The sequence below is a fragment of the Apodemus sylvaticus genome, chromosome 22, assembly GCF_947179515.1.
Source record: "Apodemus sylvaticus chromosome 22, mApoSyl1.1, whole genome shotgun sequence".
Classification (NCBI taxonomy): Eukaryota; Metazoa; Chordata; class Mammalia; order Rodentia; family Muridae; genus Apodemus; species Apodemus sylvaticus.
In genome coordinates, this window is record NC_067493.1 from 17,469,079 (window position 1) to 17,495,481 (window position 26,403).

At 45.4% G+C, this 26,403-nt stretch overlaps 1 protein-coding gene across 1 annotated transcript in view; it reads left to right on the forward strand.

The window, feature by feature from the left end:
- Flt1 (fms related receptor tyrosine kinase 1) overlaps positions 1 to 26,403 on the forward strand; it is a 173,075-nt gene that overhangs the window by 13,372 nt on the left and 133,300 nt on the right. The window contains exons 2-3 of the mRNA XM_052167989.1: positions 13,771 to 13,867; positions 14,402 to 14,631. Coding sequence (XP_052023949.1) covers positions 13,771 to 13,867; positions 14,402 to 14,631 — 327 coding nt within the window. The remainder of the gene's footprint in view (positions 1 to 13,770; positions 13,868 to 14,401; positions 14,632 to 26,403) is intronic.

Sequence of the window (26,403 nt, forward strand, 5' to 3'; positions counted from 1 at the left end):
ACTCTCCCTCTGTTGTGAAAAGGACCCCACGCAGGGCATGGGCCACACAAAGTCACTTAGAAACTAACTGGGGAAATTCAGGGAAGAGACAAGAATGCCAATCTTCAGAAATGTCAGTTTTTCTTTAGCTCTTCTGAACTGATGAACTCGGTCACCAGATATATCATTCTCTCAGAGGTAGCAAAATCTAAAGCGCAGACGTGAAGCGTGTCTGAAGTGGCCGTGGCCATTGCTATCTGTGGGTGCTATTCCTATTATTTTGTGTTTTCAAATGCAAGCACATGGGCCTGGAAGTACTGAAGAGACCCAGTCCCTGTTTGGAGAGACTGTTGATGATAAACTTGGTAGAAGCTATTATCACAGGAAGGCTCGTTCTCAGAAGGATTTAGAACACTGGGTTTTCTTCCATTATTGCGCGATGAATAATACAGATCATAGCAACTTTAATTCTCATGCCAACTCCACAGCCAGTCACCTCCCTTCCGATTCCAACGAGAGGGGAGGCAAGCTTAGAAGACTTTATTGCCAGGTCTGTGACACACATCTTCACATCCAACATTCAGGAGGCGCAGAAGCAGAGGGCTCTCTGTGGGTTTGAGGCCAGCCTGGTCTACATAAGAAAGTGCCAGGAAGATTCTTTTATTGGAGGACATTTTAACCTGTTCCCTCAGAAGGTGCTATGGCTACCATCATAAGGGCCCTCTCATTTTTTTTTTTTTTTTATGAGAACAACTACGGTTTTAATTCACTATGCTTCATGCTTAGCATTGACTAGATGCTTGTGTTTTGTGACTAGTATAACAAATTTTATGAAGGTGAGTCACTCAGTAAAGTGAAGAGTTTGGAACTGACAACGGTAAGTAGCGTGTACTTAAGCACAGGGCATGAAGATTGCAGATCGCTGGTGTCAGAGTTCTTCTGGATTTCTTGGTTCTCAACTGTTCTGTGTCTAAGTGGCGTTTCCTAAGAAGCCAGCTTTGACAGGAAGATCCTTTTAAGCAAAAGAATGATTCTGAGCCAACTTTGCTGCTGGGATGCTGGTACAGCCCCTGAGAGAGAGAGAGAGAGAGAGAGAGAGAGAGAGAGAGAGAGAGAGAGAGAGAGGATTTGCTTTTCTGCTTTGTTGGTCATCCTCTGGGTCCAGCCCATTTTCTTAGTCTGGATTGAGCTAGCCATGTTCTCTTGATTGACACCAGACTGAGGAGTGAGACTGGGTCCATAAACTGTCTGCCCCTGGAGAACTGGCTTCCAGATGCTGTCTTGGAGACAGGTTCTCCTGCTAGGTTCTCTCTGCAGGTGAAGGTTCCCAGCACAGACCCTAGGTACACCAACACAACCTGAGAATTCAGATGACACCCCTGCTTTCCCTGCCTTGGATTAGAACATTCTGGTCTTTCCTCTCGCTTTGAGACTTCCAAGGTATAGAGGCGATGAACAGAGATGGCTAGAACACGTTAGTCCTAGCTGACACACCTCGTATGAGGTGTGTCTTGTTTCTCTCTTCGTTGCTGAGTCTTCTGCAGCTATCCTGCCACAGACAATCTGTTTCAGAAACCATAACGTGACTTTAATGTTTACTTATGACTCTTTTCTGGTAGCAAGGCAGACCCCAGACTAAAAACATCTGAGAATTGAAGAAGGTGAAACCAAGTTTTCTCCTGTCAGCGAAGAGGTCAAGGAAGGTAGAGTTTTAAGAGGCAAGCGAATTTAAAAAGGAAATAATTGTTGAACTGGAGGTGAGGCCAGCAGTAAAACACTTGCCTAAGATGTGTGTGTGCCTCACAAGGGTGCTGGTTTGGCCCCAATAGTACAATATATATTAGCTTAGTTGTTGTCCATGTTAAGTTATAAGGGCTTTTGAGAAAGTAATCAGGGGCCAGTGAGATGGTGTGAGTGGATAGAGATGCTTGCTGCCAAGCCTGACTACCCGAGTTCAATCCCTGGCACCCGTGTAGTGGAGAAAGAGATCCAACTCCTACAAGGAGTCCTATGGCCTACACACACACACACACACACACACTGTGCCATGTGTAAACACACACACATACACACACACACACACACACACACACACATTAACAAAATACAAAGAGAACACCGTATTATCTACTCCTTACCCAACTCTGTATGTGTTCAGATATGTTCACTGGCCTTAGCTGACATGATGCTACTCAGCTTGTAACCTCAGGCCTCAGGATGTGGAGGCGGGAAGGCAGTCCCACTCCCACTGGGTAACATAGTGAGTTCTAGGCCAGCCTGCCCATCATAGGGAGACTATGTTAATTTTTTTAATATATGCATGTATATTTGGAGACATATCTCTGTGGCTAGTGTGCTTGCTGTGCAAACTTAAGGGTCACACAATTTGGGTCCCTAGAACTCACACAAATGGCAGGCAAGCATGGTGACGGACCCGTAATAGAAACAGGAGATCCCCAGAGCAAGCTAGTTAGAAGGACTGGCCATATGGGCGAGCCTGTGTTTGATTGAGAGAACTCACCCCAATGAGTAATAATGGCAACTGAGGATGATTCTGGGCATCAGCCTTGGGTCACCATCTACACATGAACCCACATATAGGCATACCCACATACGTTCTCCCCCCCCCATATATAAACAGGCACATACACACCCATTCATGGCAAACATATCCATATGAAAACAGAAAAAGAAACAATGAGGCTTAGAAACTTTAGAAGCTTTTAACACCTCTTACGATAGACCACTTTATTACCACCCTTGGCCACTTACATGTTAAAGGGAAAAGACCTTGTATATATAATATTGGTTACAGAGACAGAGATTGTCTCAGTTTAATGAATGGATTTAAAACATCTCCTGTGTAGAGAGTCAACTCCAAAGGACTCTAGATTATAAAGGTAGAACTGTTGAAGAAAATAAATGAAACCTTGTGTTGGTTTTACTTAATGTTTTTTTTTTTTTTCTGGCTTTCTGTTGCATGAATAATAGCTCAGTACATCACACATGCATGCACATCAGTAGATCTTCATTTTTATTACACAAAGAGGCATTCATTTAGATTCGGAATTAAAACTTGCACAAAATGTGCTTTGGCGATTTTTAAAAATTGTATGTGTATAGGTGTAGTGCCTGAATATATGTGCACCATATGGGTGCAGTGCCCTCTGAGACCACAAGAGGGCGTCTGATCCCCTGGCACTGGAGTTAATACACGGTTGTGAGCCACCATGCGGTTGCTGGGAACTAAACCTGGTCCTCTGGAAGAGCAGCCAGTGCACTAGGCCCCTGAGCCATCGCTCCAGCTCAACTGTTGTCATGTTCTACGTATGGTTGAGATTTTGGCATTGAACAGTAAGGAAGAGAAGAGACTGGGTACCGTGAAAGAGAAGAGACTGGGTACCATAAGTACCATTCTCTGCTTTCAGCCTAGTAACTGGTTGCTTACAGAGGATATGGAGGACACCTTTAGCCAAGCTGGGATTTATAATTCTATCCAGCTGACCACTGTCCTTCTAATATGTAGGACAACTCAGGCAAATTAGGATAATTACACATGCCTAACAATGCAATCCTACCCAGCATCCTCTGCCACCCACAGCATTCTGTTACTGATTCTGGACCATTATATAGAAACCATGATTCTCAATGGAACCTGCAGGATGCATCAGCTGACCAAATCATTGTACATACTTCATATATGTTCACATATGTTCATTTCATAAATATTATACGTTTGTGGCAACAGCACCAGTGAGCCATCTCCGGCTACTGTGGTGTTAATTTTATGAGAAATGCACTAGTTCTCACCTGGAGTGATGCGAGGCTTTCACCTTGAACAACAGCACAGCACTCCACAGCGACTGCAATCTGTTCTGTATGATGTGACATCAGGGCTCAGCTTCTCATGCTCTGAGCTGTGACACTGGGGAAGAATGTAAGCTGGTGGGGGGTTTCCCGAATGGTGCAGACTTCCTGCTGCTGACAAGGAAAACTGAGATAGATCTAAGATCAAATCAACCCCATGCGTTTTTAGGGAGCATTTGTCTCTGTTCCCGGCCCCTTTGTACAACTAGATGAAGGTCTGATGGGTTTCACCACTAAATACAAGCCATGTTTCATGTCCTGTTTAACCAGACTTTGAACCTTCTGTGAATGGAACCAACCATAAGATGAAATGACACATGGGTAGACTCTGGAGATCAGTTTCATTCAATTAAAGAAGAGTTCGTGGGAGGAGAACATCTGGTGGAAAGGCATCCACTTGGTCAGAGTGTCATTTCCCCCCCTGTCAATCCAATTAATTCTGACGTCACATGAAAAGAAGCTGAATGCAGCTATAGGTCACTGGAGGGGTAGGCTCCTGATGGTAGCTGGTGACAGGGATAATGATGGATGGGGGCTAACCTGTGACCCTCAGAGCAGCCAGTGTCTGGTTTAAAAAAATAAAAAAGCTCCAGGACTCACTGCAGATCCACCCCGTTCTTACGCATCAGCAGTCAGAATGTGATGAGGCTGGGGGATTTTTTTTCTCTTGGTAGACATTTTATAAAGATGTAGGGGAGATGAGTACGTTCACCAACCTGTGGATGGAGTGAGTGAGACTGGACCAGACCACTGTAAACACTGCCACGTCACCTAATGTCCTTGCGCTGTGACCATCTTATCCAAGTACCTACAGATGACTTTGACTCACTGGCAACTACAATGTGAATTGTGGGGACATACGAATAACTTGATGGTGGAGTGTTTAACCAGCATCATCAACCAGGACCGTAGATAGCTTCTATCCCCAACACACACACACACACACACAAATACACACACAAATGCATGCAAATGTATGTGTGGATATAAGTCAAAAGTCAGGGTAGAAGGAAAAAAAATATTGAAAAAATAATATTAACTTCTTGTGCTACCTGTTTGGTGTAAATATAATTCTCTATATGTGTGCTGTGGTATGTTTGCATTACACTTTTAAATAACTTCTTTAAATGTGATGACTACATATGTGCATGTGTGCTCATACATGTAAGTATGGATGTGGAGGTCAAAGGAAAACTTTGGGGACATATTTCTCCTCTCACCAGGGTTCCAGGGGGTGAACTCGATTTATCAGATTTGTTTTTTGGGGGTTTGTGTGTGTGTGTGTGTGTGTGTGTGTTTCTTTCTTTGTTTTTTTTTTTTTTCCGAGACAGGGTTTCTCTGTATAGCCCTGGCTGTCCTAGAACTCACTCTGTAGACCAGCCTAGTCTCAAACTTAGATATCTGCCTGCCTCTGCCTCCCAAGTGCTGGGATTAAAGGCATGCACCACCTTTAATCCCACCTAAAATGCGGGCGATTTATCAGATTGGTGTAAGCACGTGCATTTACCCACCCAGCTGTCTCCCTGGCCTCCTTAGATAACTTCTTGAATTGATTTGTGGCACAGAGTTTCAAGACACAAATGATATATGGCTATTTTAAGTTTCTATAAATACAAAAAGTCTAGTGGTCATATTTGAGGATTTACCTAGAAGGAGCAAAAGCTTGCCAGAAACTAGTGAATTTTCCCCGTGGGTTTAGTGAGGTAAGTTTAACATAGGACTTTAAGATGAGCAGCAAGTTACTGGGATTCAAAACTTTATACAAATTACATTTTTTTTTGCCTTCTGGTCAGCAGCTTTGTAGACATTCAGGGTCCTCTGGACCCTGAAGAGCTGTCAGTACGGCAGCTACCCTGAATCTAAGATGCTCTGTATGGAGAGTGCCCGGTTTAAAGTCATGAGTCATCGGGACTCCATAAGGGTTAGTCAGCACTGAATCTCAGCTTCCTGCTTCTCCTAAACCGCCTTCAATTTGGGAATCCCAGCTAGGGAGGGGCTTTCCCTTCCTCTAAACTGAATGAAGAGAGTAATTAAACACCACCGTCCCCCCTCCCTCCCCCCCATCCCACCCCACCCCCGTTTCTCCTCGGGCCGACAGTTTAAACAGAGCGGTCTCAGCAAGCACACAGCCTCTATGTACTCCTACGAGCATTTCCTTAACTTTGTCCTTGATGTCAAGCCTTGATTGAAACGAACAGGGCCTGGGTGATAGCTAATGATAGAGCCAGTCCTTTGCATGCAAGGAGACCTTGAGTTTCACCCCAGCACCAAAAACAAATAGATATAAATAAAGTCAGTTTGGAAGGAAAGACTCAGTATTTTGGGTTCACAGTTGGGACTTACTTATTCTCCATGTTTCGTGTCTGCAGGTATCCCTGTAGCCTGTCTCTGTCTTCTCGGTAATGGGTTGGGAAGGCTCACTCAATGGTCACCACCCAGTAACTAGAACTGTTAACAGTTTTCAGTTACAGTTTCACAGGACCTGTAAACACCAGAGTAGAGCTATAAGGTGAGATTAAGACTTAGATTTCATCTATTAAATTCCAGAGTTTGGAGTTCACCTCTCAAATACAAATTTCAGTAGCTTCTAGACATTTACATCTGTCCCCATATTCACTCCAACCCCCCCCACCCACCCCCCCACACACACACATTCCCCACCCACACCAGTCACACAGGTTCCGGATTCTTAATAAGCTCCATCTTGAAGGGAGAAGCCATCTTTTATTATGAATTGTGTTTAATTGACCTCACGTAACCTTGAGAAATGGTTCATTGCCTTTAGCTCAATTTTTGGAAACATGATATTTGAATTATATTTAGATAAAGAGGCCATTTATCATGTAGGATTATGTTCTATTGGAAACACAGTATGTAAAATGGAAAACAGATGTTTCACATCTGAAATAAATATATCTACAAAGCTTTTGAGTTTGAAACCAATTAATTAGAATTCAGGCTTTTGTTTGTTTGTTTTTGTTTGTTTCGTTTGAGACAAGGTTGTACCATGCAGCCCTGGCTGGTCGGCCGGGATCTCGCTGTATAAAATAAGCCTGCCCCAAACTCACAGGGATCCACCTGCTTCTTCCTGTGGAGTGCTGGGATTGAAGGTGTGTGCTACCACGCCTGACAGAAACAGACAAAACATTTAATATCAAATGAAACAGTAGTTGTTTTCTTAAGAGATTTCTGTCTACAACTGAACTGTTAGTGTGACTCAGCTTGGTTAGAAATTCCCCTTAAAATATGCAAATGAACAGCAAATTGGCAGCGTTGTGATGGAGTAGATGTGAGGATGGGGTTCCCACGGTATGGTGTAAAACTTGTACGTAAATAGTGATGTTACTAGATGAAGGGTAAGCAGTTTCTCTAAAATCAGCCTTCTAAAAATTGAAGGTGAACCCCAAATATAACTCCTGGAGATCTGGGGGCTGTCTCCGTCAGGAACGCACTGGTAATACAGGTGTGTGCCAGCACATCCCCCTCTGCTGTTTGTTTTTAAAATGTATTTTCTTTTGAAATATGTGTATGTGCAAGTGTGTATGTGTGCATGCATGTGTGCTTGCATGTACATGCATGTGTACATGTATGTGTGTGTGCATGTTTATGTGCATATGTATATGTGTGTGCATGTGTGTGTGTGTGTGTGTTTGAGTGTAGGTTCCCAAGGAGATAAAAGGTGTCAGACCCTCTGGAACTGGGGGTACAGGTGGTTGTGAGCCCCCTAAAAAGCTTGGATCTTCTGCAAGAGCAGCATGTGCTCTTATGTCTGAGTTTGTATGTGGCTGTGTATTTTCAGTTCTTTAAGTATTTAGGAGAGTAATTGCTGGAAAACTCCTTTTAGCCCACGGTTAACTTAGTTTTTGGACTTTTGGGTGGCTACTATACTGTTTTCCATGGTGGCTCCGGGTTTTTTTTTTGTATTGTTTTTTTAAATCCTATCAGCAGTGACTCAGCTTCTAATTTCTCTACCTGCTTATGTGACAATGCTAGGCATCAACTTTGGAAGTCTTTGGACTTCCGCTGCCCTGGCAGTTTAGTAGAGTGATATACTTTGGCTTTTTGTTTTCTTGCTGGCTAATGACATTCGTCATCTTCTCAAATTTTCTTTGGGGAAATGCCTGTTCAGATCCATTGTGAATTTTCCAAGTTGAGCTATCTGCCTTTTTGTTACACATAAATATTTTCAGCATGTGATGATGATGGTGGTGAGAATAATTTAGACAGGGTCTCACTGTGTAGCTGTGACTGGTCTGGAACTCTCAGTATGTCGACCAGGCTAGCCTGAAAACTCAGAGATCCACCTGCCTCTCCCGCCAAGTGCCGGGATTAAAGCTGTGCGCCACCCTGCCCAGCCTAAACATGGGGTTTCTAATTTGTTATCGACAGCTGTGACCTCAGAGTCAAAGGTCACAGAGGTCAGAGGCTGGAAGAACCTGTTCAAGTGAGTCCCTCCTTTGCTGATGCAGAAGTGGCTTGCTCCTGGCCACACTGGACTAGTTAGGATCAGAGCCAGGAAGGGAAGTAGTGGGTGACACTGAATCAAAGAAGAATGGGTGATTCATGATGAACATAGCTGTTGCTTAATGACAAGAATACATTCTAAAAAAAAAATGCATTTTCGACAAATTCCCTATTGTGTGAACACCATAGACTATGGGTACAGCAGAACATGCCATTGCTAGGCCTGTGTCCCCACTGTGGTAATCCATTGTGGACTAAAGCGTCTCCCTTAAAGAGAATAATCTGTATAAGGGGGGGGGAGGTCATGCTACCATTTTGTAAGGGAGGCTGAGTAACTTGTCATCAAGCTGTGTTTAACGAGGTTTAACGAGCACAGGCCTTGGTTATTTAGGTCACTATGAGGATCGGTTTTCTGAAGACATCTTTAGGCTACATGGTGTCTTGTTGAAAGGTTTCCTCTGTGTGTCGTGCCTGTGTCTTTGCCTCTGTGCCGTGTGGGCTCAGGTGCCCTTGGAGGTCAAAGCCTTGAACTGGAGTCAACAGTTGATCTTGAACCCCCTGGTGTGGGTGCTGAGCCCCAAATCCTGGTCCTCTGCAAGAGCGACAAGTGTTGGTATCCACCGAGTCATAGTTTCTCGTCTGCCTCTTAGACACTTGCAAGGCTGCCGTTTGGTCCCTGGTAACCTCTGCGGGAGTTCATTCTTTTAAATCCATCACACAGCCTTGAAGAACTTTTGAGGGAGAATCATCCATTTGATCTTGGATTTGGTTTCACCATAAAGCCATGCGTTGCTAGAAATTGACTCACTCTTCCTGCTGAAGTCAAAGATGCGTTCCATTTTGCACAGTGAAATGAAGGGCAGGGTGGAAAGTGTTTCCCCGACCTTTCGCAGATAGGAAGGGAGATACAGGGCAGAGAAATAAGGAACATATGCAGAAAAGGTCAGCGCAAACTGCCAGTGTTTAATAAGGACAAATTCACCGATGGTTTTTATTTGGGGGTTTTGTTTTGTTTTGTTTTGTTGAGAAAGGGTGTCACTATATAGACTAGACTGCCCTCAGACTCATAGAAATCCATTTGCTTTTGCCTCCCAAACATTGGGATTAAAGATGTACACCACTGTGCCAAGCTCAACAGGCTGGCATTTTTAGTACTATTAGCTACAGTAGTCTACCATAATTAACATATATATAATATACCATATAATATAATATATTATATAGTGTATAACATATAATATACACAATATATAACAATAATATTACATATCATTATATAATGCATGCTGTATTTATTATATTATATATTGTATATTATATATTATACATTATATATTATATTATATTATATATGTCATATGTCATACGTCATATGTCATATCGTATATATTATATTATATTATATTATATATTATGGTTATAATAATATATAGCTAAGCCCATTTTCCTAGTCTGCATTGAAATTTTCCATTGTTATGTTAAATAATGCTTTTCCTGATGGAAAAATATTTCTGTTTCTCACCTCACAGTTGGCTTTGATGACAAAGGATTAAAAAAATATTTCTTTAAATCAGATGTCAAGGCTACTGTGGTAAACAGTGGAAAGTTCTGACACCCACCCAAGCTCTTTATAGTGGGAATCAGTAACACAGGGTGCTCCGCCCTTGAAAGTGGACCAGCCTGTGGATTTATTATCCAACCGGGCAGCCCAGCTCTGTGCTACTGAGGGAGCCGCTGAGCAGGGATGTATCTGCTGGAGGTGTTGTTAATGTCACAGGAAGTGTCTGATGGGCAGCAGATGCTCAGATGTCAGTGCCTGAGCCTGTATTACTCAGACATGGACAGTTAACTGCCTTATGTAAACGTTTTAAGGACTAGTACTGTTTTCTAGAAGCTTTAGAGAAAAAAAAATTTCCTTATTAGTTTTCTGTTAAACTGTAATTGTTGGTTTCTTGAGAGGGGGGTCTTCACTGGCCCAGGCTGGACTGGATTTAAACTCACAACCCTCCTGCTTCAGCTTCCTAAATTCTGGGGATATAGACAGGTACCATCTTAGCGGCTTCCTGCTAATCCTTATGTGAGCCTACTTTCCTAGTCACTGAAGAATGGTATTAAAATATTCAGCAACTTAGAAATATCATATCCTTATACTTTTTCCTTTTTTAAAGTATTTTTTTTATTATGTATATGGGTGTTTTGTTTGCATGTATGCCTGGGCACCACATGGGTACCAGAAGAGGGTGCCGGATCCCCTGGAATTGGAGCTACAGATGATTGTGAACCACCATGTAGGTGCTAAGAATCGAACCTGGGTCCTCTACAAGAACAGCCAGTGCTCTAACCACTGGGCCACCTCTCTAGCTCTCCTTTTCTGAACCGGCTGGGTTACCCAACTTCTTTATTCCAAATGTAGACCTCACTTGATGTTCATGATAAACCACAGAGTGAAAATTAATTTTCTTAGCATTTCCATTCCAAGTTTTCCAAGGAACCCCGCTTTCCTCCAGAGTGTCTAATCACTCGCTTGGGTCGTGCCCCAGTGAGAAGGCAGAATCGCAGAGGGTATACTGGAGGGTTTGTTCCTTAAGAGATCTTCTTAATGGCGCTACCTAGCTGGCAAGCATGTGCCTTGAAGTGTCAAGGTTCCCTTGACAAGAATCGAGACATTTAGCCATTCTAAGTTATCCTCAAAATTGAATACAAATTGAATATTAATCAAAGGATTAATACAACTAGTAAAACCCCAAGGTGTGAAAAATGGAGGTTTCTTTCCCATGACCTCTCTTTCAGGGAAAGCTATCAAATAAATCTACCTAAGTGCAGGTGATACAAGTGAAGTCACAATTTCCCGCAGGAAGCCCAGCTGGGTCCTTGCCAGCACCGAGACAATTGCTCAATTAAACCACAAAGTTCCATGACTCAAGATGGGCAGAAACAATTCTGGCCCAGAAGTTTTTTTTTTTTTTTCTTTTTTTGTTTTTGTTTTTTTTTGGGGGGGGGCTGGGTGGGTGGGTGTTACCAACCATTAGCTGGGGCTTTAGGAAAACCTACTGTTCTGGGGGGGGGGGGGGGAGCGGCGGTCATCGCACCAGGAAACTCAAAGAAGATGAATAAAATACAAAATTTGTTCCTACGGAAGTGAGCGGGTTGACTTTTATGTGGCTTGGGGGCGGCAGAGTAACTAGGTCTATATGTTAGCAGCTCTTCTAGGCTCCGCCCAACAGTTACCTAGCAACAGCCAGTTAAGAGCCTGGCTCCAGAGTTGCCTCCCCCCAACTCCTCCCCTCTCTCTGTCTCTGTCTTCTCTCTGGCCTCTCTTCCTCTCCCTCCCTTTGTCTACCCCTCTCCTCTCCTTCTCTCCCCCCCTCCTCTCCCCTCCTCTCTCCCTCTGTTCACATGTTCCCGGCGGGCCTCTTCCCTTCTTTCTCTCTCCTCTCTCTTTCTGTTCTTCTCTGTCCTCTTCCCTTCTCTGCCTCCACTTCCTTTACAATCCCCCCCCCCCCATGCCCCAAATACACTTCACTTTATACTAGACCCGTCACATGACTGGGACCGGGGCTGGGGGAGCAAAGCCTCAACATGAGGCCACTAAGGAGCCCCCTCCTGCTGCACCATGCCACCACATCACAAAACACATCACTATATGAAACTGCTTTTCATTTATTTAAAGTCATTAGTGGTCTGTCACTTCATCTATGAATAATTTGATACCAGTAACTCTTACCAATCAAAGTTACCTTCTAAAATATTAATTTTTGCCACCAGCAGCAGTTAGAAAATATAACATTCAGTTAGTATCTTCCCTGGAAATTATATTTGCAACAGAATATCTTCTAACAGCCTCCATGCTGGGGACCACCTGCCACGGGGTAGGTGCTGAGTCAGCCTCTTGTACAACGTAGCTCTGACCCTGCGCCCCCTGCCCAGTTAGAAAGAGAGAAAAGTAGCTACCTCTGGGCTACAGAGTTCTTAACGATGAAGAGAAACACTAGTGAACACAGTCAGGCGTGGTGGCCCTGGCATTTGACACCAAGATCTCACCTCATGGATCTGAGACCTGACAAGAGAATATGGAGTACTTCACATTTCTCCCTTAACTGCTACCATAAAAACCCATTCTCAAGTAATAAATATTCTCTAAACTTGGTGACAAACATATCTAACTTCCCCGCCCCCAAACTTCTTCCTTCTCGATTCCTTTTCTGTCCTAGGGACCACTATCCCTGACCCCCAACCTTGCTCTCTACAGCTGTCATGAATAAGAAGGAGGGGGAGGAATTGAAGACAGACAGAGCTCTAGCCCCTTAGAGGCCACGCTGAAGGCTGGGAGAGGCTCGACCTCTAAACCATAGCTCAGAGTCTTGTGACCTGGAGAGTCCAAATGGGAGTCAGATATCCAAGAGTATCCAGTCCATCTCATAGAGAAGAAAGAAAGAGACAGAGATGACAGAGAGACACAGAGATACCCAGGCTCACATAATCCCTGGGGTGGATGTCATTATCACATTGTATGAGGATACATACATCATAAGCCAGGTTCATGTGCCTTATTTTATTGAGGCACAGTGATCTGAAGTGGGCTTGTCTGATGCGAGAGATTAAGTCATTTTTATGCCATTACCATAGAAGGATTATGTAAGACTCAGATTATGCAAGACAAGGCTCAGATTATGCAGGGTGAGACAAGCAGCTTCTAAAACTGACTTTGACTCTAAAATTAGTTTTCCAAAGGAAGAAACAAGTTTAGAAAGAAAAATGACTCAGTGGCTGACCCCAGATATTGCCCAGCTATCGAATGAGTGACATCTGAAAGCCACAACTGGGTGGCTCACGTTTGCAACCCTAGCATTTGGGAGGTTGCCTTAGTTAGGGTTTCCATTGCTGTGAAGGGACACCATGACCAAGGCAACTCTTACAAGGGACACCATTTAATTGGGGCTGGCTCACAGGTTCAGAGATTCAGTCCATTATCGTCATGGCGGGGAAACATGGCGGTGTGCAGGCAGACACGGTGCTGGAGATGCTGAGAGTTCTACAGCTTGATCTAAGACTGTCTCCAAGGGAGCTAGGAAGAGGGTCTCAAGCCCACCCACAAAGTGACACACCTATTCCAACAAGACCACACCTACTCCAATAGGCCACACCTCCTAATAGTGCCACTCCCTGGACCAAGCATATTCAAACACATGAATTCTATGCAGGCCATTCCTACCTATTCAAACCACTACAGAGGTTCAGGTAAGAGGTTTGTCATGAATTCCAGGCCAGCCTGGGCTAGTTAGCAAAACCCTGTCTCCAGGAAACAAAGAAAGGCACAAAAAGACAAAGAGAAGCTTGTAGCCAGTGTATCCTTTTGCATATGTGACAAAACTAAAGGAAAAAAATCATTTTTTAGAAGAGGCGCTAAGCCATTTACAGATGACACATTTTAAATTGTTTGTTTGTTTGTTTGTTTTATAGGATATGGTTCAGGGTCGAAGTTAAAAGGACCTGAACTGAGTTTAAAAGGCACCCAGCACGTCATGCAAGCCGGCCAGACTCTCTTTCTCAAGTGCAGGTGGGTGACAGTGTGGGTATGGGTGTAATAATCTACGCTCCCAAATCAAACTCCCACCCTGACAGAGAGGTCACCTCTCAGCGTAGAAGGGGGGGGCAGCCTCAGTGGCCCCCAGGATTAAGAGAATTTATCCCATGGAGGGGCGAGCATCATCGCTCACCCTGAAGGAACAATGGCCAGACGTCATCACATCTTCATGCAACCATGGTCCCAAAGCTCCTTCAGATGGATACTCAAGAGGAGGCCTCAGAATAAGGCTTCCTTTTTCTTTTTTAAAGATTTATTTATTTATCACATGGCCGCTGTTTACAGACACACCAGAAGAGGACATTGGATCCTATTACGGTTGGTTGTGAATCACCATGTGGTTGCTGGGAATTGAACTCAGGTCCTCTGGAAGAGCAGTCAGTGCTCTTGACCGCTGAGCCATCTCTCCAGGCCAGAATAAGGCTTCCTGAGAAACCAAATGTGTCAGAGCTGGTGCCGAGGCTGGCCTCAGCCTTGACTGCGCTTTCTTTTCTCGCCTGCTTACAGAGGGGAGGCAGCCCACTCGTGGTCTCTGCCCGAGACAGTGAGCCGGGAGGACCAGAGGCTGAGCATCACTCCCGCATCTGCCTGCGGGAGGAATGACAGACAGTTCTGCAGCACCCTGACCTTGAACATGGCGCAGGCCAACCACACGGGCCTCTATGCCTGTAGATACCTCCCCAAATCTACTTCGAAGAAAAAGAAAATGGAGTCTGCAATCTACATATTTGTTAGTGGTAAGACTTTTACCTTCGGCGTTCTCTGTTTAGCAGTGGGTCAGAGATCAGCTATGCCTGGGTGAGAATATTACGATTTTCCTAGTAAATGTGGCATAAACGGGTGGCAGATGCAGAAGAGATCTTAATGCTTTTTGTCAGTTAGCTTCAACCAGAATACTCTAGACTCAGTGAGTTCAATGTTCCTGTGGGGAGAGACTTTTGTCTACGTAGTTGACTCCCATAATACCAGAACAGGGTCTGGCTATAGTTACACTGAATGATAGGATGGGATCAGAATTCCGCGTTTGCATTCTTGAGAAACTCAATATAAGGTGCAAGGTCCTTTGGCATGGTGCATTTTCTTACATGTTAGGAGTATAAAATGTTTTGGGGTTGCTAGGGATAAATACAGGTCAGTGGCATGTTTAAATCATTGGGTATATACATACACACACACACACACACACACACACACACACACACACACACACACACACATGTTACCGGAGTGTGCTTGACAGCGATTTTTTACTAAATTCATAGACATAGCACTGGAGAGATAGCTCAGCTATTAAAGGCCCTTGCCACTCTTGCAGAGGGCCCAGGTTCAATTCCCAGCACCCACATACAGGTACAACTCTCTGTTCCTACAGTTCTACAGGATCTGACACAGTCCTTACATACTGCACACACATGGTACATTTACATGCATGCAGACAGGCACTGATATACATAAAAATAAATCATTAAAGAGAATGAAGTGATAATTTAATAGCTGTGACACTGCTACTGCCTCTTAAGATTTTCCGTGTTGTTCCAGTTGACTCCGGTCTATCTCTCAGTTCATGAGCATTAAGGAAGTATTAGTGATATACAGACAGGCATATTATGGTGAGAAAGACAAAGGTAGAAACGGGTCCTTTGGGCCATAATCTTTCAGTGCTGCCTTTTCTGTCCTTAGAGAAGGATCACATGAAGTAGTATTCAAAGGGAGGGAGTGCAGAACCTTCAGAAAGTAGACGCTGGGAATAGAAACGATCTCTGAGAACAGGTGAACTGCCACCATTTTCCTCTCTCTCTTTGCTCAGTTCTTCGGAACCGGAAACCCCTTAAGGAGATCTGAAGGCCATAACATGAAATTAGTTGGCATTTCAGTCAGAAATTCTGAGGGGGGAAACGGCTGGAGAGATGGCTCAGTGGCTAAGAGCACTGACTTGTGTTCTTCCTAAGGTCCCGTCTTTAATTCCTAGCCAGCACATGGTGGCTTGCAACCATTTGTAATGAGAGCGGACGCCCTCTTCTGTCATTCAGGCAGAGCACTAACAAACAAACAAACAATAAATAAATAATACTTAAAAGAAGGAAAAAGCTACCAGCCATCAGCCTCAAAAAAAATACCCATTGCAAGTCTACCTCCTGGTGGGATAAATAGTTTTTTTTTGTAGATTCCTGAGCAGAGCATGTAATTATCCAGATTCGGGACTAGGCTGAAGGGACAGTCACCGGCTGCATGATATTAACAGTGACCTCTTTCTAGCCACTGTCAGTTCCACTTTTCCTTCCCAGGACTGACGTTGTGCCCGGGATCTCATGCATGCCCACCAAGCACACTGCCCCTGAGCTGTCTGCCTTTCCTATGTAAGGGACGGGCTCTCAGTGAGTTGCCTGTCTGCCCTTGAAGTCGCAGTATAGCCCAGGCAGGTCTCACATGTATACCCCTCCTCTGCAGCAGCTGAAGGAGCAGTGGCTATAGGAGCGAGCCACACCGTGCCTGGCCGACAGCCCGAACTAACCTGAACTACTTTTATGTCCCCGTTCCTCCAATTCTGTTCCTACACTTTGCCTTCTTCCAGGGTTAGCTCACGGTAGGGTCTAGACTGTCTAACGTTTACATTATTGGGTGCCCACCGAAAGCTAAGAGTAGCTGTGACCGGGAAAGCTACAGGTGAGGCTGCCTTCTACAGGAAATGAGGTGGGTGGGGCAGGTGTAGACCACACAGTTCCCAGGCAGCCTCCTAGACTGAGGGGACTGCAGACGCAGTGCCTGCTGGCCAGGCACACTAAGCTCCGTGCTTTCTTTTTCTAGTGCTGTGGAACTTATCCTATGGGATATGTGGTCCTCTGACCCTTGTCAGGAAGTCCTTTGCGATAGGTCCTGAACTTGCACTGCCTCTTTGAGGAAGTGGGAGGGATAAGAGCATCCACACCAAGGCTAGTCATTGGCCTTTCTCCTGTGGGTTTAGAAGAGATTGGCTTGCAAGCTGACACTGAAAATATCATCATCATATCTAAGACCCCAATAAGACAGTATTTAGGTATTTTCTCTTTAACTCTAATATCATTCAATAGATCTCATAAGTTAAGTTTGTGGATCAACAGTTCTTTTCTTTTTATATAATTGTTTTCTTTTATTTTGATCTTATCTTTGTTTTTTTGTTGTTGTTGGTTTTTTGTTGTTGTTGTTCACCCCCCCCCCCCCCGACAGGGTTTCTCTGTGTAGCCCTGGTTGTCCTGGAACTCACTCTGTAGACCAGGCTGGCCTCGAACTCAGAAATCCGCCTGCCTCTGCCTCCCAAGTTCTGGGATTAAAGGCGTGCGCCACCACCGCCCAGCAGGATCAACAGTTCTAACATAAACCTTCTACTCCTGCTATTTCATCACTGAAGAGAAGCTTCATGACTCAACCATTCCCATTTCAACTCTACACCAGAGCAGAGCCAGCAAAAAGCCGTTAATTACCCTGAAGGACAAGCCACTGACTACTACAGGTGCCAGGAGGGGAAGGCCTAGATGTGTCTCAATTGCTTTTGTCTGTAGTTTGTCAGCTCTGTCCTGAGACATAGCCAGAGTCAGCGGAGAAACGGACTGCTTAACTAAACCCGCTGGGCAGAAGGAGCACGGTGCTAAGACCGGCACTGTGGGCAAATGTTGGCTTAGTCGGAAAATGTGCCAAGACTGATAGCTGATGTCTGCTCAGTGAGGAAGCAGTTGCCGCCTCTTCAGGGATCCACCACCTACCTTATTGTCTTTCTCTGGAGATTGTTAGTAGCCTCACAGACCTTAAAGCCAAGACAGGACCTGCCAAACAGCTGGAACTCTCCTGAGTTGCCAAAACTTTCATCTATTTTTGTTTTTGTTACTTTCATTCTCTTCTGAGAAACCCAGGGCTTCTCCCATTTTTACTGACTGCCTCCATGGCGGCGTGGTTCAGTTGTAAGACACAAAGCTTGTCTCTCTGATAGTGCAGATTATCTCTGAGACGAATGGAGTCCAACTTTTTCACCACACAGTAACTGTCCCTCCCTTTCTTCTGGTAGAACAGTTCCTGCGGAAACTGTTCCTGTGGAGACTTTTCCCACCCCCTGGTGAGCATCTGTAAATGTGTCAGCACCTGATTTTAGTGGCTTGTAAAGATGAGAAACCTTGTATCCGTGTATTTTGGAAGGCAGCTGTAGAGCCTCCAGGGGTTGAGAGAAAAAGAACCAGGCTTGTATAGATGCAGCCTGTGAAGGAGGAAGGGCGTGATTAGGACACTGTATAGCGCCTGCTGTTCCTTAGGCCGTAGCCCATGGAGTTCTGATGTGGGCAGAGCATCCGATAGCATACAGAATGCTAGTTGTAGCCACTCTGACACTACAGTTCACACCTGTCCACCAAGCCTCCACCAGAAGCCAGCCTTCAGGTAATTTAAGTATTCAAATGATGTGGTTAACTACTTCAGTTGACTACTACGTAGGCTGGTTGGCTGAAAGTTTCCACTAATTTAACTACTTACAGCTATTAGATTTTCCTTTCACGGAACAAACGGCTGTGTTTATAGGGTACCACTAATCCCCACCCCCACCCTAACACCATTACTCCATTGTTCTCTAACATGGGAATTCCCTTCCCAACAGGCTTTCCAGAAAGCAACGGGGCTCCTGCACTTGTTGCATTAAGAGGGTGGGCTTAACAGGCTGCAGTCTCAGTGGTGGGAGGAGACAGGGTGGGGCCAGACTGAGGCAGGCGAGCCAGTCAGGGCCTGGTGTGTACCTCACCGCAGGACAGGTGGTGGTTTTGGCTCGCTTAGAAGTGACCCAGAAGGAGAGAACTGATAGGTTTGAAGAATTCAATCAGCCTTGGTGACTGGACAGGGAACAGTCAGAGAGACACTTCAGTTGTGTCTAGGCAGCTGGCTCTAGGTCATAGCCAGACAGAGTCTTCCCTGGCAAATGACACTGGTGTAAGCCATCCCCTTGGAGAGACTCTTGACACGGTCTGGACAGATGGCATTTGAGTGTGAACTGCTGATAAAATAGAATTCTCAAAAAAAAAAAAAAAAGGTAGCTGTAAAGTTCCGGCTTATAAAGAACTGAAACCTCGGGACGTAACTCTCAGTTGTTCCTTCTTACAAAGTGCTTCCAGAGCTGTGCTAGGCTCAGGCTATCTGTGTACCCTCCGTCTCCGAGGGAGGGATTGTGTCCACACTTAGGTGGACTGGGGCAAGGGTTTGGCTACAGGACAGTCCTTTCTAGAAGTTGAAGGATTTCATATGAGTTTTAAGTGGACAATGGGAAGCCGACCTTTAGAGTTTTCTGCACATGCGTGCATGAGCACACGCATGCGCTATGCCCCAGTGTGTGGAGGTCAGTGGACAACTCTGCAAACTGCCTTTCCCCCCCTCTTCTACCGTGCTTTCCTGGGATCAAACTCAAGCCATGTCACCAGTCCATATCCTGGGTTTCTACCGGCAGGAGTCTGTCTGTAGCTATTGATGGCAAACGTAGCTGTGTGTAAGACCCTGTGGTTTGTTCTGAAAGTGGTCCAGAAGACTGAGGTACAGAATCGTATAACTTGAAACTCACTGGTTATTTTGTAGGATCATAGTGCCAGTTTGAGAGCCTTTGAACTATAACCCAGTTTTATTTTTATTATTCCTGAAATTGTTATGGTTCAGAAGCAGTCTCTAGATAATAGAGGACTCCCCTACCTGTCCTTAGTAAGACCCCCCCAATTAGCGCTCTGGCTCAGTCCTCCTGTAGGGATCTGTTGTTGAGTTTTGTTCCAGGGATTGTCCCTGGTTCCTGCCGCACTGGTCAGAAGCAGCAGGTACTGATGGGTCGGGTGAGTTTTGTCTCACAAGCTTCCGTGAACACCTCAGGGTGAGCCGAGTCTGCCTCAGAGCCTTTGGACTTCATGCCTGGAGCCCAGATCAACTTCTAAAAATGGCGGTAGTCAAAGGCTGAATTACATCTGGAAAATTCTACCTTGAATGGGTCTTCTGTAGAGCTCCTTCTGACCTGTCTGCATACAGCTTCGTCAGAAAACAAGCTCAAGTTTGGCGAGGGTCGATAAAATTCTTAAAGAAGAGAAGCAAATGTTTCTATCGTGTTTCTATCATTTATAATAAGGACAAACATGGTCTGGAATCATAGGTTCTGCACCCCTTGGAAATCAGGACCGGGTATGTCCTGGCTGTGCACTCCCTCGAGGGCTGAAGCACGAGGGAGATTATCCATTCTACCCGTCAGTCTGTGGCGGCTGATCAGGCCCACATGGCCAGAGCTCAGAGAGGAGTGACTTAACTCAGTCGCTTTCCTTTACAGTGATACAAAACCTTGATAAAGATACTTTTGATTGTCTGTAAGCCCTACCATGTCATGTGTCTCTCCAACAAGCACTTGTATCATCAAACCTCAGAGGACCTCACCCGGGGTGCAGACATGCTCAGTGTGACTGGGATGGAAACCACTCTCGTTTTGCTGCTGTTTTTGGCAGACTTTCTGTTCCTCTAGAATGTTTCTTAGGTTGCCATCTTTTGCACTGCCAAATGTTCAGGCTGTCGCTCAGTGAAAGGGAGCAATTCCTGGTGTTTGTTAGACTGCATGGCTGAAGGATCTGTCACGCAGTCCTCTAGGCTGCATCGATTACGCCTTGCTAACAATGACATATGTGTGTACCGGCAGGCGTCTTAGCAGAATTACATGGCACTCCAAATTAATCAAAATGAACATAGCCTAGAACGAGCCACTTGGATGCAGCCTGTGATTTTGAAAAGCTGACGACTGTGATAGAATTGTGAAATCGGGGCTGGAGAGATGGCTCAGTGGTTAAGAGCAATGCTTGTTCTTCCAGAGGTCCCGAGTTCAGTTCCCAGCAACCACATGGTGACTCACAACCATCTGTAATGGAAGCTAGTGCCTTCTTCTGGTGTGTCTGAAGACAGCAATGTGTGCTCTACCTTTGGCGGTGAATGCCAAAGACAGTAAAATTGGCAGTGTGTTATAATGGCAATGTGTTATCAGCAGTCAAGATATTTAACGTAGCGGATTTAAACTTCATGTTTTGTTTATTTGGCTTTTTGGGGTTTTGTTTGTTTGTTTGTTTTTGTTATTATTGTTTTTTTTTTTTGAGACAGGGTTTCTCTGTGTATCCCTGGCTATCTTGCGATTAGTTCTGTAGCCCAGGCTAGCCTCAAGCTCAGATATACTTCTGCCTCTGCCTCCTAAGTATTGGGATTAAAGGCGTGCGTCAGGCAATCTTTTAAGGAAAACAAGCAAGGGGGCTTTCTCAAAAGGCATTCCCTTAAGCTGAAAAAGCTTTAGGTATCTGACGTTTCATACTTTTAATACTCCTGATAGAATGCCTGCCCCGTCTGTAGATGTGTGGGCAGCAGTCTGTGTGTGTCCTCACAGCCGTGGAGTGCTGACTCCCTGACTCCACTTCGCCGCGGGGATGTATCTGTTCTCCCATTGGATGCATCTTTCCCGAGCTGCACGGAGCTGTGTGGCTGGCTGTGGTACTCAGCACCCATGAGGCCTTCCTGTCATCAAATATCAGTTAATAAGCAGCCATTGACACAGCACATCATAGAGTACAGATTGGCTTCAAACCCCTGCTATGGCTCTCACTAGGCCTTCAGCTTTGTGCAAATCGATTGGAGAATGATGGCTGACATTATGAGGACCTTAGCCTCTATTTCAACAGACGCCAACCCATGAAGGAGCTGCACCTCCTGGTTTGTGTATGCATATGTGTGTGTGTGTGAGAGGTTGTACATGGAGAGGGTGTTGAAGCCCCGAAGCTGGAGCCACAGGTGGTTGTGATCTGCCTGATATGAGAAATGGAATCCAGACTCATCTCTCCAGCTGCATTTGTGGGTTTAAAAAAAAAATGACTTGGCTCACAGCTTAAAGGTCCATTCGGAAGGATCTCCCAAATACCTTCTGCCCCTGCATGAAAGCTACCTGCTATTCACACCTCTGTCAGACTGGTACAGCTGACGAGCCCACGTTTACCATCGGAATCAACCAAGCGTGTAGATAACCCATCTACGTTAGACTGACAGGGCCCGACTGTGACCTAGGCTCTCCTGAAGCTGTGTAGACCTGAGTGGCCTTGAACTTGTGAAGATTCTCTTGCCCCTGTCTCCTGAATTGACATGCTGACTTAGGGTTCACCTTGATGTTGTATAATCTTGAATTTAGATTAACACACGATGGTATATATCTTTCATCTTGCTGTCACACAGGATGGTCTTGCCTCCCTAAAAGTCCTCTGCCCCACCTAATCACCCCTCTCCATCCCAAGGAACTGCTGATCTTTCTCCCTGTTCGTATAGTTCTCCTTCACCAGAATTTATGTACAAGTATCATACAATGTCTGTTATAGACCAGTGTCTTTTTATAATATGTCTCAGATTCCTCCATGTTACAGAGAGGCATGCCCCTTTAATCCTAGCACTGACCAGGCAGAGGCAGGCAGATCTGTGAGTCTGAGACCAGTCTATGTAGAGAACACCAGGACAGCCAAGGCTACATAAAGAGACCCTATCCCCAGACAAACACACACAAAACAAAACAAAACAAAAAGATTTTTCCATGTTTTCTTATACCTTGATATTTCTTTCCTTCCCTCCTCTTCCTTCTTCTTAGTGCTCCTCCCTCATAGTCCTCATCCTCCCTTCATAGTCCTCCTCCCTTTCATAGTCCTCCTCCTCCCTCTTCATAGTCTTCCTCCTCCCCCTTCATGGTCCTCCTCCCTTTCATAGTCTTCCTCCTCCCTTTCATAGTCCTCCTCCTCCTCCCTTTCATAGTCTTCCTCCTCCTCCCCTTCATAGTCCTCCTCCCCTTCACAATCCTCCTCCTCTTCACAGTCCTCCTCCTCTTCACAGTCCTCCTCCTCCTCTTTCCCCTCCTCCATTGTCTCATGTGTCCCAGACTTCAGCTTTGCTCTATGAGGATGGCCTGGGATTACATGGATACATGGTTTATGCAGACCTGGGCATCAAACCCAGGGCTTCATACATGCCAAGGAGATACTTTACCTCCTGAGCTACATCCCCATCCCTGCATTTCTATAGCACTAAATAGATTCTATTGTCTGACGGTACCATAGTTTCTTTGCCCCTTCACCTACTGAAGAAGGTCTTGGTTGCTTTTTAGTCTTGGCAGTCATGACTAAGGATGCTAAGAACACCCATGGCCATAGCCGTCAACTCCTCAGGGAAATAGCAGAAAGTGTGATTGCTGGATTGGTTGCATGGCAGCAGTATGATTGTTTTGTAAGGAACTGTCGAGCTACCTTCCAGTGCGTCTGTCACAGTCATACCATCTTCCATCCCCACCAGACAGATGAGTTCCTGGTACTCCATACACTTCACCAGCATCCAATGTTCTCTGCGTTCTGGATTTGGGCCATCCTTGCTGATGAGCAGTGGTATCTCACTGTGCTTCTAGAACAAGTGGTTATCCATTTTTTTGTTTTGTTTTGTTTTAGGTTTTTGAGGGTTTTTTTTGTTTGTTTGTTTTGGTTTTTTGGATTTGGTTTTTTTGAGACAGGGTTTCTCTGTATAGCCCTGGCTGTCCTAAAATTCACTCTGCAGACCAGGCTGGCCTCAAACTCAGAAATCCACCTGCCTCTGCCTCCCAGAGTGCTGGGATTACAGGCGTGAGGCCTCACCACCCAGCAGATATCCATCTGTAAAAGGCGGTTTTTACAATGAATGTAGGGGATGGAGAGAAGGCCCAGCTGTGAAAAGCACTCACTGCTCTTGCAGAGGACCTCGGTTTTAGACCCAGCACCCACATGGTTTTATACCCACCCAACCATTCATAACTCCAGTTCCAGTGGTTCTAATGCCCTCTTCTGCCCTCTACAGGTACTGCAAACACATGGTGCACATAATACATGCACTATACACATAAACTAAAAAATAAATAAAAAGAAGTAGAAGCTTGACTAGAAAACAAGGAAAATGAATGCGTGGGTACATCCACCCCTTGCTTCCATGAAAAGAAACTAGGCCTTGTCTTTAGAATCCTGACGGCAGAATGCCCTAAACAGGCAGTCGGGCAGGCAGACTGCACTGTGACGTAAGGGAGCTGTCCTGGGACATGTAGACCTCACATGTGCATCCATCCAGGACAAGGCAGGTGTTCACTGGATAAGACCAGATGTTCCTGTGGTATCCAGGGCCTTTCTAGTGCTGAGATTTTCCTGGCTCCTGTCATTTCTGACTATCTCCTCAGACCCTTAGCACTGCAACCCGACAAGAGAAATTACATTACAATTTCTATTTTGGTTATGCAGTGTGTCAAGCCAGCCACTTATACTCTCTAAATATCTTTTATATATGGAACTTTGTGTCCAAGGATGGAAATTATCAGTTAAGCCTCAGGACCGTGCCTGGCTCCCTGTGAAGTCTCTGACTGTTCCAGCTCCTCCTTCCTCGGCATCTGGTGTGAGCTTTTCAAATGAGTGCCCAACTGAGCAGACGTCTGACAGCAGGACAGAAGTGTCTGCCCTGCCTGGTGGCAGCGTGCTAAGAAGAGATCCAGTGACAGGAGCTTGGTTCTAACCATGAGCCAGCGACCTGTGTTTATATACTGCTTCGTCAGTCAGAATCTTTCAGGGTTATGGTTTCTCCCACTGGGTGCAGATGATGGCAAAGTATAATGGCTTCTCAACCCTGCCTGGTGACCCAGGCATGTCAGGGCCAGATTTTGGCTTCGCCATTCCTTTGCTTACAGAAGGTTCTTCCTTTCCTGTGGGTCTCCGTTCCATCTTCTGTTCAAGAGAAACCACACTGAGGTATCTGCGATATTCCTGGGAGGTTTTATGGTTTCGTGTGCCCAAGGCAAACAAGAGTAGTGAAATCGGGAAATGCCTCTCATCTCGGAGTAGGAACGTTGCAGCATCTCTCTCCTTTGTCCTTCATCTTTCTCTCATCCTCCACACCATCCCTGCCTGCCTTCTCTCTGAGGGGTGTGGCTCAGAGGTCTGGCCAACAGGACACAGGGATGGGCCAACCTGCTTTGTGTGAATGCCTGGAAGATGGAAGGCCCACCCGGTACCCAGCATTCCACGCTCACTGAGACACCCCCCCCCCACACACACACACAAGTCGACTTAGTTTGTAGCTGCACATTTTAAAGAATACAGGTCTCATTTCCTCTCCAGGGAAGACATTAGAATTTAATTCGATTAAGGAATGATCCTGCCACGTGGGGTGTGAATACCGTGTGTGCCCTGTCATGGAACTGCTAAGAACTGAGCATCCTGACATGCGTTCCTGCAGAGTTGAACATACCTAAACTGCCTCTGTGGATGTCTTCTCCTTCGGGCCGTGTGGGTACAGGTGATGATGATCCTGTGTCTCTGTTAGGAGAGGAGCAGTAGGAGGATCAGGCTGAGCCATCGTGTCCCACAGGCTCCTGAGTTTGAATCCTTGGCCCTTCCCTGGAGGTGCTGAGTTGAGAGGCTGTGGAAGCTTTTCCACCATAGGCTCACTTGGTGGGGACAGACCTCGAAGATTATGGCCCGGCTTCCCTTCTGGACCAGCCTCTACGTCTTTGTCAACACCGTGTGAGAAGCTGTGGTGTAAGCACCCTCAACCCCAGACTGAGCCTCTCCAGTCTCTGTACCCACCATTAGGATGGAGGGAGTTTTCTGAAATCTAGACACACTAAAGCCTTCCTTCTTTAACTTACTGTGATCTTGTCATAGCAACAAGATTAACAAAAATTGACTAAGGCACTGGGTCAGCCTCCATGACATTTTCTTTCCCCTCTTCAATATGGATGCTGACCCTCTTAGTAACCAGGATAACATACCAGGAACTGCTGGTGTGCACACCCTGTGTGAGTCACACGTCGGGTACACAGTGGGCAAGCTCTGTCCATCTAAATGAAGGCAGACAGGCTTCTATTGTTCTCCTACTGACTTGGGGCCCACCAGGAGAGATGGAGGACACCTTTATAACCATGAAAGCTTTGGCATGGGGGCAAATTCCGTTATTTGTGAATGACCTGGGAAGGGTGTGAGTTGGGCTTGGAGACAAAGACTGTGAGGACCCGGAGGGTGAGCAGGAGCCTTTGCAGCTCAGAAAACAGGGTCCCAGTTTTCATCTTGTAGAGATACAGTGTTTCTATTTCTTGTAAAATATCCAGAAGAGATATTTTATCTATGATATCTATGGGGCAACCCTTGTTTAATATAGAAGAGGCATGGGCTAGGAAATACGGAGTAGGGACCATAGCCTTCCTCCTGAGGTGACTGGAAGAGGATGGTGTATCTGTTACCACCACCACACCCAGCATAGGGTTATTTTAATAATACTTCAATAAATACTGTATATGCGCTTTTGTGGGGATATAAGCTCCTGTTGTCTTGAGTGTGCACATATATGTAGAATTTCTGGTAAGGCAGCTAGTTCTATGTTTAAGCCTTTGGGGAAATATCCATTTTTGTTATTGTTATCGTTTGTTTTGTTTTTAATGTGGCGGTAGCGTTTTACACTCCCAGCTGCAG